Consider the following 13,213-nt stretch of genomic DNA (forward strand, 5'->3'; position numbering starts at 1 on the left):
CACAGGACTCCAGCTGATGCCAAGCCTGTTCTCATTTTCCCAGTCTCACTTACATAAATTAGCTACAGGCCCCACCAACAGTCAGACAATCTCAAGTTTTTTAAGTTTGGAAATACTCCACTTTTGTCAGATCTTTACCAGTGAGGTCATAGTAAATGAATCAATGCCAAATTGCCACGGATCTCCAGAGCGTTTGTCACAAGTTATGGATTCTTGCTATCTAAAATCACCCATCTGCTCAAAGGCAGATGAATTAGATGAATTCTGACTCCAAAAATGTTTAACAGTTACAACTTACAGAGTGCTCAAACAAAACCAGTCACTTTAATTGAAGCCTTTGCATTAAGTTAGAATGTGTGCCTGTACTAGACACACAGCCAACGTGACTATGGATTAATTTGCCACTGTGGATTTCAGCCTTTTTTACTTAGATTCTTATTGCAAACTCGAAGATACACTGAAACCAAGGAAATTCAGCGTCACACGCTGGCTTAGTACCATTCTACACTGAATGACCTGTATTCAAGAAACAGTATTCAATCAAGATGCTATTGACTATAATTTCAAGGGTGAGAATTTAACAGAAAAGATGAACACCTAGCTCTGAAAAGCTTTAAATATATCACATCATTATAGTTTCAGAATAACTTATATCTTCTACTCTATGCAGTACAGAAAGTTCACACCTACTGAAGAAAATGGTAGTGAAGTATCATGCATATTGATTTGAACAAAACAAGCCCTGAAACATGACAGAATAAAATTTCAATAAATTGCACTTTGGTTAGATGTCAGCACACATCAATTCGATATTAGAGCCAGTTCTACAGTAAGATTAAATGCTCTCCAGTAAAAAGGCACTACATTTTAGTTCTCACAGCAGCATAAAGACCCTTTTTATGGATATTAAGCTAGGTATTTTCTTTCATTTCTCCAAGCTTCTTGCATTTTCTAAACGATCATCCAAAACATTTACCAACTCAATACACAGTCAAAAGTTGCTTACAAACTGTAATGCAACTGAAGTTTGCCATTCACCATTGTTTAACGTAAACAGCATTTTGCTGTCATCACACAACAAGAAAAAAAACAAAACCAAAACACTTTCTTAACAAAAGCAGCATAAAAGAAAGGGAACATTTGCCACATCTCTTTTTTTTCCCCTCTCACCAATACATGTTAAGTATCCCCTGGAGTGTAACAGCAGAAAAGTGAAGGATAACTTTAAGAAGCAACCACCTGGAATTACTTGGTTCCACTTTCAGAGTCTCCCTCATCTTTCATCAAGATTTCTTAATTGCAAATGTTTTACTGTATTTTGACACAGCATACCATTGATCTTGTAACATTTACAACACAGTTTTAAAATTGAGGAAATACTATATAGGCCAGTTGCTGCAAATGCACACAGAAATTTCAATGCAAATCTATATATAACTCACTGTGCATAAAATCTTTTCCATCCCTTCCATATTTTTGGCTTTTAAATGTATTCTCTAAATTCAGCTAATAAGTGACCCCTAGCGGTAAGGTACCTTTCCTCACTCAAAGAGCTGCATAAAAAGCCTCCATTGCTTCCACATTCTTAGAGGAATAGGGATTCTTGTTGATGTTAATGCAATGACAACACCATTATAGCTGATCAATATTGAAGTCTCACAATGCTAGACAGCCTATTCCCTGGTGAATTCACTGAAAATACCTGCTGTACATCAGTCATTCATCAATCAAGAGATCCAAACAGAAGTATGACGAAACACACAAGTGTGAACAAGTAATTGAGAAATAATTTAGCCTATGATAATTATAGAGCCAGTGGAAGCCAACTCAGTTGTCAGTAAGAGCCTCTACTACAGAGTTAGCATCTACAAAAAGCAATTTCTGTTAGATACTTAACTTCTTTTCCCAAAGGTTACCAAAAATCCATTTATATCTTATTAGTCTTTTTTTTTTTTTTTTTTTTTTGCACTATATGACAGGTTAAATATGCAGCCTCCAAACAGAGAGCCAGGAAAGCCTAGCTTCCTGTAATCGTATCAAATAGTTTAAGCACTATGCCCTTCATCATCTTTTTGCCCATACCCCCTACGTATGGTTGCTATTGTTATTTCAAATACCTCTCTTGCTTCCTCCCATAATATCCATCAGCTAAGGAGATGAACATAGTCATCAACAAGCCTTCAAATCATTGCTGCAACCCATAAAATGACCTAGTGTGGTTATACTTAGAGCTGGTATCATTCTACCTCATCTACCGCCATATCCCGAAGTTCCCCATCTCACTTTCCTCACGACAACCGCCTTCCTTCCTTCACAGCAGCACTCAGTCCCTCACAAATTACTGCCTCATTAATACAGCCAGGCCTGCCAGCTCGGAGGAGACAAGAATGAGCTGTGTGTTTCGGTCACAGTTACATTTAGGCAGAACCGGCAGACCTGTAAGAGGAAACTGTGCAAATACAGGTATGCAGAATAACAGAGGACAGGTGAGAACAGAGAAAGATAGACAATACTTACTCCACATGCATCCATCATCTTCAAAAGCAACTTGGACATGGTCCTGGGCAACATGCTCTAAGCTGCCCTGATTGAGCAGATGGTTGGACCAGGTGACCAACAAAAGGTCCCTTCCAACTTCAGCCATACTGTAAAACAGGAATCTGCAGAGGCTTATTACCTCAGTCAGGGTAGAAATAGCTTTCAGATGAATGGTTTTCTATATTCCTCTGTCCAACCAAGCTCTGAAGTGCCAAAGCACATGATAGTCCCTCTGTACCCTCACCACCTTTACTGCTGTTCAACTATTGACTATCAAATAGCTATCCCCTCTTAGAGGGTCACTCCACTGAGAACGATAGAAAAAAAATCAACACAGTGTAGGGTGTTTCACAGGTACACATTCACTTACATCGTTGCATCTATGTTACAGGTTTGTTTTTTCCTGAATCAGCTTCACTAAGAGATATTTACCTTCTAACCAGAAGACAAACTCTCAAAGCTTTTACATAGAAAGACTTCTAGCAATAAGGGAGAGTTCAACTAAAATGATAATAATACATAAACAGAAGTAAAAAATTTGGGGCACAAATTATTCACCAGGGATCAAAAGATAGCTCACAGCACCATGCATTTCATTCACTGGTTTTCTCAGTCTGCAGGTTACTCCTGAGCTAAAGGAAGAAGCAAATTGCCTTTCTGGAAAGAAATCTTTCCAAAAGGCTCCTGTTTTTTGTCCCACTGGCTAAAAGATAAGAACAATGCTTACACTTTGTGGATGATACAAAAGAATAAGCAAGTCTCCTATTTTGTAGATTATACACTTTTAAGCACAAAATTATCAGATAACAAGAACAATCAGGCTTTCGAACTTTAGCATAATTTTTCATGACTTTAACACTGGTAAGACATTTTATTAAATAGCAGCTTTGCAGTTGGATCTCAAGTTCTACAATAGACACTAATACATATGGAAATATTTCAGAAAAATTGACTTAAAATGTACTCTGAAATCTATGTTCATTATAGTGCTAGCTAAGAGATCAAATTTCCCATCCTCAAAGAAAGATTTATTCAGGATAAAGTAACTTCATACTCTGTTTGCTGACACAATGGACTTGGAATTTTAAAACAGCCGATGGCATCACAGAATTGGAGAATTGCTCTTAGAACTGCAGCTCAAAATGTAGAATTGGTCCAACTGATTCTACTGTAATGTACCCCGGCTATTCAAATACAAAGTCACCTTTACAGTTTGTTATTTGTTTGAGCATGGTATTCTGGATCCCAAAGTGTCCTCTAAAAACAAGTTTGAAATGCAAGAGATGTTCATTTGTACTTTTAAATTTTACTCTGTCTCTAATAAACAAAGGTTGAAGCCCCCAAATTCAAACTTCAGTCAATATCTTTGTACTACCCATTTATTATTCTGGAAGAGCGTACTGTCTAAAAGATGGCTACTAGCTCAGCCAAAGCAATGAAGACTGCTTATATTTCATGATTTGGCTGCCATCCATTTGGAAGATAACGAAAAAACTGACTCAGCCTAATACAGCCTGAGTCACTAGTCAAGTCTAAGAAGCTTCAGACCAGCAAATGTATGGGAATAACATATTTCCTAATGGGGATAATCACTATTATGTCAAATATCTCCCATTCTCTGAGGAGGGAATTCTTGTTTCCAGTTTCCATGAAACCAAGAATATGTTATGCTGAAACTTAGAGCAATAAAATACAAGCCTTTATTTCTAAAAAATAAAAATTATCCTCTAAAATGGTAATGTGAAAGAGTAAATATCTGAGTGCTTCAAGGCAAAGCTGCAGAAATAATCAGATCTGTATGCTTGAAGCTACCACTGAACATATGGGGGCCAGATAACAGGCATACAGTGGTCGCCATTTGTTTAAACACTTAGATTTTACTAGCACTACAGTGACACAAAATTTTGTTTTTACAGCAATGCACAAGTCTACAATTTGCTTAACTGTGTTATATCAGATCAAAGAGAGTAGAAAAGGGCTGTATATCAATATCCATACTTGTCACTAAAACAACCTTCTAAGACCAACAAGACGCATAGATTAAACTTAACTTTTACCCAACAAGTAATCTGCCTTTCAAACACTGCCTTCATTGTTGTTGCAGCACTATATCAATAAAAAGTTTTTCCCCAGCTAACTGAACTTTAAAATGTTCAATTGGAAGTAAACCATACTTGCAAGTCTTAGTGTAAAAAACTCTGTGATGAAAGAGTTGCCTTGAGCGTTGTTGCTTTCCAGGCCCATTATCTTACACTGTATTTACAAGAAAGGAGACCATGAATAAAACATACAAGCTGTCGCAGCAATCTTTCACCACCAACAGAAGCCAGCATGAGCTGAGGATTTGACTAGCATAATTCCATATGGTAAGACATAGACCTCTAACCAGACAGACAGTATCATCCACTAGTCAGGTATTAGAGCAGCATTATTTTGGCTTGCCTGGGCTTCCCTGAGTTTTAAGAGGAATTGTCATGGGCCATATATAAAATGTATAATGTATATAACTAAATATGTAATTATTTTAACAAAAAGTTTTAAGAAAGAGTTTTCAATTGAATTCAAAGCCACAATATTACCAGAATTTCAATATCAAACTGTGGCCAATTTTAGAAACACTCAGGTAAACAAAAGAAACGATGAAGAAAAAAAAGAATAAAACTGAAAATACCTGAGATAGGGAAATTAATCACAGCAGTGATATTATTTGAAAAATGCAAAATGAACAAAAATTGAACAAGTTATATTTTCCAGTTTGACATCTCAGTTTGGTATTTTAACTTCCTATCAACAAGTAACCTAAATACGTTGTCCCAATAAAGGTAACAAGGTGATTTAACTTCCATTGTTTAGAATCAGTTATTCCACTGCTAAGAGTAAATGAGATTCACTGCTCAATTAATACAGCCTCTGACTCATCCTGTCTCCAGCTTCACTACAGAAAAGCTGGAGATCTCTGCCTGTTTTAGAACAACAGCAGCACAAATCTAGCAGCGAAGCCTTAAGAAGCTGATATATCACTTATTTAAAAGCTTGACCATTCTACCTCTAACTAATATTCAGTGATAAAATCATGTAATTTTCAGTGTAACTAGGGTCAAAAGTTTAAATATTTCTTCCCAAATCTTTGACGCTCCATCTCAAAATACATTTTTGTTTCATATGCCAAAGGCAAAAAATATTAACATCTGTCTTTCTAATTCTTTTTTTGGAAGAAAATTAATTTTAAATGGAGGTTGTTTATGTGTTAGATAATTACACATTTGCTCGTTTCTTAATATACTGAACTGTAGTTCTCCTAAGACCTAGAGAGTAGGCAGAAAGAACTATAAGTTAACAACACTGCACTGATAATGTAAAAAGGCAGATTGTTCAGAAAGTGGGGCTGAGGAAAATATAGAAGATACTTACTCATTCAATAAAGTTGAGTAAGTTTCATTTAAAGTCCACAGTGTAGGAGGAGCTAGGTCTGATGGGAGTCATGAAGTGATAAAGAGGAAAGGGAATGGGTAGGATAAACCAAATAAATCACATAGAACAGGAAACAGATCTACTGTAAATTGAAGCCCATAGATCAGAAAGAAAAACAATAGCTAAGTAAAATAGTAATTAAAATTCAAAGAACTAAAAATAAGGACAAAAAATATTTTTTTTTCTTAATGCAGTAGAAGATAAGAGCAAAATCAAATATTTCTCACATATAAGCAAAATGATCTTATAGCTTCTTAATAGAATTAGAAAAATCTGTTGAGGTTAGTGATTTTTAAATGGAATGGTACAGATGCAACCATCAGCTAAAAAAAAAAATGAATCAATGAACTGCCAGCTCTTAGAAAGGAGGGGCACCACATGTGCTGTTCTTCCATTTTTGCCTAAGTATCTGCTACTGGCAACTGCTAACAAGACATTATGAGCTTGCTTGATCATTAGTTGACTGCTCATAGCATTTCTTTATACAGAGAAACTAAACAAAAAACAAAAACCATCAAAAATTCACTTGTTGCCAGTAAGCATAACTTGGTTAATCTCTCAAGAAAGGCATATATACTCCAATACATCCCAGAGACCCATATGCAAATACTTTCAATAGTGACATAAAAAAATAGATCAAAGTTCAAGAATAACAAAGCTTTCAAGGCAGCTCTTCCACCTCCCTTTCCAATACTCCTGACATATGCTGTAACCTAAATCTTGTGTCAGTATTTCTAAAATTATAGATACATTTCACTGTATATTGGAAAGTGAGAAAACTCATTTTTCTACATATGTCATGTTTAACATAAGTAACTTGTTAGAAAGCTCACCTACTGCATATTTCTTACTTATTTTACTGTGTTGTTTCTTCATTATTAACTGTAGTTCTTACACACAAGTTGCAACTTCCTTTCATACAATATTCTGGAAACATGTTATGGCCAAAGTGAAAATAAAATATACTACGGAGAAACAACATTTACCGAACAATTTTGGTATGAGATTTAACTGTACAGTATGTATTTAAGAAAACCTTTAATGGACTGCAACCTGTAATGTGCCACTAGATGGCAAGTTTGGACAGAAATTACCTAACTTATTTTAATCACAGCAGGACTGCTTGAAAATTATAAGTGCATAGGAAAGATAATCACAAAAAACAGTAAAGGAAAAGAACACACGCACACACACACAAAAATTGGTTCCATAAATTCTAAGTCTTCCGTATAGAGCATATCTAATGTTAGGCAGAAAGGCTAAATGAGTTTTAATTTTCTTTTTGTATCTTCTACACAGACACAAACCTGATTCTTTTGAGCTTACTACAGACAGAGAGACGAGTACTTGTTTCAAATTTGGTCACAGACAGCTGCACTGACTGCAGCAACAAAGAGAATATATGATCTGGAGAAAGGCTAGGAAGGTAAATGGGAGAGTTATGTCTTGGGAAAGTAGATTCTGGCTTATTCAAGGAATTGCTTGTTAGGATTCCTTGGAAAGAAATCACACAGAGAAGGGTAGCCAGGCAATACAACTCATTTGTAAAGTATCTTTACAAATGCTATAAGCCACTCTGTTACGCAGGAAGATCAGGCCTGATTGGTTAAACAGGGAGCTTTTCAATGAACTAACATGCAGAAAAAGAAGATACGCATAGTAGAAACAAGGACAAGTAACGCAACAAGTATATAAAAACATAACTTGGGTACCTACAGATGAAACTCAGGCAGTTAAATATCCACCTAGAGTTAATTCAGTGCAGGACAGTAGCAGTAGCGTGAAGGGATTACAATGTTGTTTTTTTTTTTCGTTTCAAAGAAGTTATTCAAGAAAAACCTTGGTGCACTGACACATGGGGAAGAATCTAGCAACAGACACTGTAGAAAAAGCTGAAGTACTCAATGCCTTCTTTGCATTGGTCTTCAGAGGCAAAGCCTACTCCTGTACATCAGCGTGCATTGTCATGAAGCTGAACACATTCAGGTTCTTAGGGGCAAATTGAATTAATTGAAGAGAAATGAAAAAGAATAGGCTTGCACAATTAAGAGTTAGTCTGGATCTGCTACTGATCCGTCTGTCACACAATTTTATGTGATTTGATCTTTTGCTCCAAACCTGTACAGAACTTTCCACCTAGTTTTAAATAAAATAAATTCCCATTGTTTAAATTAGTTCCTTCTGTAGCTTATCACAGACTTATGTTTGATACTCAGAAGTGTGTAAATAAGCACAACTCTTAAAATACATAGTAAATATTCCTCCATTATTAAATTCAAAACTACCATAAACAGGTAATAAGAGTAGAAATCAAGCTCTCCAAAAAAAAAAAAAAAAAAAAAAAAAAAAAAAACCACCACATTAGCAAGCCATATTCAAAGTGAACACTGAATTTGGCTGACAGTCACACGACAAGGCAACTGAAATGTGAGTAGAAGCCATACCTCATCAGAAGAGAGAAGATAAATAGGCGTCAACATAGGAATCTCACTTAATTCACAACTCAGCCCAAGTGATATCAGAATCTCCTTGAGAACTTCATATCTCTTGGGATTGCTCATCTTAAGCAAATTAAAATCCTCTTCAGTTTGGATATCCACAGAATTGGTATCCAGTTCCAAATGCACCTGGCAGGATACAAGCAAAGAGAATTAAAAAAAAAAACGTTTTGCTGGATTACACATTTTATACTGGCAGAAAGAAGTGTGCTCAACAAAAACAGCTCCATCCTGACTGCAGTTGCTGAACTATCCAGCGTAACTAGTATAACTTAAAAGTTTCTCACATCATCATATGAACATTCTTGATATTGTTGCCCTACTAAAACCTAGGGAGTATCTATTTATATCTTAACATTCGGGGATCACAGTTGCTAGAATACAACGATTTTCTCTAAAATCTACATAATAAACTCATCTTCTTCTGAAGGAGAAGTTCAAACTTGTATATATTCATTAATTTAAACTCCTGCAAGAGGGCATCTTAGAACTGACAGCAATACTGGTCATATTCTGGCTTATGCAAATACAGAATTACATTAATATTGAAAGACCTTTATCAGAGGTTGCACAAGATCAATAGAAATCTGCCAGAACACATCCTTACGGTGTCACATATATTAAGTAGCCAAAAGCGCAGCTAAAGAAATGTCTCTGAACAGTATCTCAGAGCCCCAGAACTGGACTTTGTAGATAAACAAATCTGAGGGCTCAGGCAGCTGTTTAAAAGAAGAAATGAAATGCCTTCAAGGCCTGCTTTTGTTTATTTGTTTGTTTCAAAATATTTAGAAGCCTTTGTACACTACTTCATGCACATACATTTGATGAAAATCAAAAGCCATTGTGTTAATTTCTTCCATTTTGCACATTTTAATGATGTTCTTCAGCTTTTATTGATGATCTGTTTCACTGAAATTCTGAGAAATGTGCTGAAGGTAGCCAGGGTGGGTAGAACAAATGGACAACAGAAGAGTACAGAAAAAAGGGAAACAACAAGTCTCTGTTATAGAATATTTAATGGCTGATGTCACTGTCAGCCCCCTGAAAAGAAAACAATGAGGTTTTTCAAATCCAAACTGGAAGTAATTTGAAATTATAAAATGACACTCTAATCCTTTTAATCTGATTTTTGAAGCTATATCTTTTTTTTTTTTTTTTCCCCTGGGAAAAACTTTTGCAGTATTAAGTTTTGTTACAGCAAGAGACTTCATTTAAATGGCACAGCAAAGCAGGTTTTACCATGGAACTTGCAGAAATGAATAGCAATGGTATCTAATCAATTTTCCAGTCCAAGCATAGATGGATCACATAGGTAGCAAAACTTCCACCAGAGTTATAAACATGTTACTACATATACCAATTTCAAAAATGCTAGCAGATTTAACTTAAACTGAGGATAGTATCCTGCTTTCAGGTGGAACAGAGTTAACTTTCATCCCAGTAGCTGGTACGGTGGTGCGTTTGGATTTAAGATGAAAATAACACTGATCACACCCTGATGTTGTAGTTGTTGCTGAGGAGTGCTTACACAGAGCCAAGGATATTTCAGCTCCTCACACTGCCCTGCTAATGAGAAGCTGGGACTGTACAGCTGGGAGGGGACACAGCCAGAAAGCTGACCTAAAACGGCCAAATGGATGTCCCATACCACATGATGTCATGCTGAAATATAAAGCTAGGAAGAGAAGAATAGTGGCAGCCACTGCTTGAGGAGTGGCTGGGCACTGGTTGGTGGGTGGTGAGCACTGCACTGTGCACCACTTGCTCTGTATATTCTTTCATCACCATTATTTTCCCTTCCTTTTCTGTCCTATTTAACTACCTTTATCTCAACTCGTGAGTTTGGCTTTTTATCCCTCTGAATCGCTCCCTCTCTACTTGTAAGATGCAGAATGTTACATAGTTAAAAGTCTAAATCCTGAAAGATGACTATTTTTTTTCCTCCCCCCTAAAGTGTTCTCAGCTGACCAGACCTTTCCACTCCTCCCCAAAATTATAAGCATATATTACTGATGAAAACATACTCACCAACTTTTAGAAAACAAAAAAAGGTTAATTTAAAATTTCAAGTTGTTTCAATTTTGATTGTATATAGAAGAAATACATCGTAAGTGAATAAAGGTGTGGGGAGGTTGTTTTGGTTTTGCTTTTGCTTTTTTAAACTACAGAACAGCAAAGCCAACATCCATCTGGAAATTATCTTTACTCAGAACACTACTAAGGAAAGCATGAAACTGTTTAGTTCATTCACAATGCTGGTACACAAATAGGGTTAGGGAAACAATACCAGAAAAATGGCACAAGCAGATCTAAATCAACAGTGGCATTTCAGCACCATCAGAGGCTAATCTGTATTGCAGCTACTTGTTCATGCAAGAAATTGTACGGCAGTTTTTAGTACACACAGTATGCAACAATAGAGTCTGGAACTTTTCTCATGTACTCTTTTCAAAGAGGTCTGAATACCTTATTCTTAGAACTTAAAAGGAAAATTCTTTAAAGTTTCTTGCATGTCTTATTTTACTTCCTTTTCTGACTCTATTCTTCATCATATTTCCTATTTTTGTATGTACGTTTTTATTTTGTCAGTCTAAGCTTCTACCCAGAGTTCATCAATAACTCTGCTTTTCCTGTTTCCATTTCCCAAAGTCTGCAAAGCAGAAATTGATGGCTCTGCCTTTGAAGAGGCTTTCTTAGTATGCTTATGTTGTTTCCTCCACCATCCACAGCAATTGTGCATGATTGACATGTGCATGGCTACATAGTGAAAACAAGGACCTGGAACAACAGTGACATTTTTCTACCATTCTTTAGGTTTCCTGAGGATAAAGTGAACATCATTCTGTATTCAGAGCCCCTGTACATTCACTAAGACGTATATCCATATTGGCCCCTCAACAAACATTCCAAAGAGCATGCCAGATCAACAAATGAACTTTTTTTGAACACAGCAACACTGTACCAATGAGCAAATTAATGCTTTTGCATACACAGTACCTGAGAAAGAATGGCTTCTCCTCCATTGTCTCCATAAGGCAGATAAACAATAACTATATCTTTATCAGCATTATTTAAGCGACTCAATGGCTTCACTTTGCTGCTCCCTTCCTTCATCGCTACCTCAAAAATACAGCCACTGATCAAAAGATTTAACTTCATTTCAGTACTGTCCATTTTAGAGACCACTAATTCATGAACAGTTCTCTTCAGTTTGTCTTTCCTCTTTATTTGTATACCATCAAATGTAAAAGAGGAAGATAACCCTAGAATCTTTCCACCTTTAGATAAAAACTTCATAAACTGTTTTTGGTTCTTCTCAGAAATAGGCCCCTCTGTGGCAATGATCAACAGCAGTGAATTATCAATCCACGGAGCTTTCAGAACTTGTTCCTCATGCAGCTGATAGATGGTATAGCTGTCTGTATCAACACATTCCTGAATGATTGATTTTACTTGCTCAAAGTCCACTTTTGCAGTTCCAGAGCCAACATAAATCAATATATTAGGAGGCTTTCCAGCAAGGTTTACTCTCTTTATTCCTGTAGTCAGACAATCACCATTCTCTTCCAGTTTGCTATTGCAATCATCAGGAAGTTCTGGAATGTCTTCCGCAGAGGCAAATCTGACTGATTCAATAGTGCTGTTTTCAAGTTGCAGACATTCACGACAGCTGGAAAGATGCAAGTGATGATGTTCTCCAAAACCTGTCTCTTTGTCAGATAGGCTGTTGGATTCATCTCCATTTTCTTTCACTAGCTTAGATTTCTCTTCTTTTGCCTCTGAATCACCCTGTCCTGCAGACTCAGATACTCCTAATTGTGTTTTAACAGTAGTCCCAAAAGTATCAGGAGTTACTTCATTCATCTGTGTAATGCTTACACTCTTCTCTTTCATAGATGGTGTCACCTGTTTTAACTCCTTCAGAGTAGTTTCTTGTAAATGGACAGCTGAAAGAGTTAAAGAATTAGGAGTTACAAAAATTAAATTAGATCTATGATGAATATCACTATATCAGCGGAATCAAGGCTTAATTTCAGTACAAGTCTAGAATACTACAGATTTTATCTGTTTGACACATCAAAACCACTCCCTTGAATAGAATAAATTTATACTCACAAAACAAGCCATTGACTATAATGACTATTTGTTTCAGGAAAGTCTGGCTGAGATTATAACACTTGTTATTTACAGGGGACATTTAAAAAACCCACTAACATTCATTAGCAGTACACAAATATATGGAGAAAAACAAAACTTGACAACCACTGTATGCAATTCAGACATGTTCTTAACAGAACAAAAGTAAATGAGAAGAAAGTAAAGAAGTTCTCATAAAAGTATCAGTTTGTCAGCTGTTGACTGTGACTAAGAAAATGGACAAAATAAAACAAGGGAAATACCTTTGGAAAACTTCTGATCTGTTAAGGAAGGCAGAGTGGAAAACTGCTGTTATTTGGAAATGAAAGGTTTTGAAATAGGTTGTTTTGAAATAAGCTATTAAAGTCACAATATTGGGTAAGATGGAAATGCTGAACCATGTCTCTTGCACTGTCAAAGGCAGTAAAATAAAAGCTTTGCATAAGTAAAAACAAACAAACAAACAAAAACAAGGAATAGATACATCTGAACTGCTTCCAATCTGCAGAAAGGGAAACATAAACAGCTATAGCAATACATAAGAGCTAAAAATCCAAAGGAAAAAATAA

The 13,213-nt window shown here is 36.1% G+C and overlaps 1 protein-coding gene across 4 annotated transcripts in view; it reads right to left on the reverse strand.

Annotated features, from left to right (window-relative positions):
• Positions 1–13,213, reverse strand: part of HLCS (holocarboxylase synthetase) — a 118,269-nt gene that overhangs the window by 98,685 nt on the left and 6,371 nt on the right. For all 4 annotated transcript variants that reach the window (XM_025145239.3, XM_416725.8, XM_025145235.3 and 1 more), the window contains 2 exons: positions 11,505–12,454; positions 8,454–8,636 (listed from right to left, as the gene is read on the reverse strand). In XM_025145239.3, the coding sequence (XP_025001007.2) occupies positions 8,454–8,636; positions 11,505–12,454 (1,133 nt within the window). The remainder of the gene's footprint in view (positions 1–8,453; positions 8,637–11,504; positions 12,455–13,213) is intronic.

The sequence above is a fragment of the Gallus gallus genome, chromosome 1, assembly GCF_016699485.2.
Source record: "Gallus gallus isolate bGalGal1 chromosome 1, bGalGal1.mat.broiler.GRCg7b, whole genome shotgun sequence".
NCBI lineage: Eukaryota > Metazoa > Chordata > Aves > Galliformes > Phasianidae > Gallus > Gallus gallus.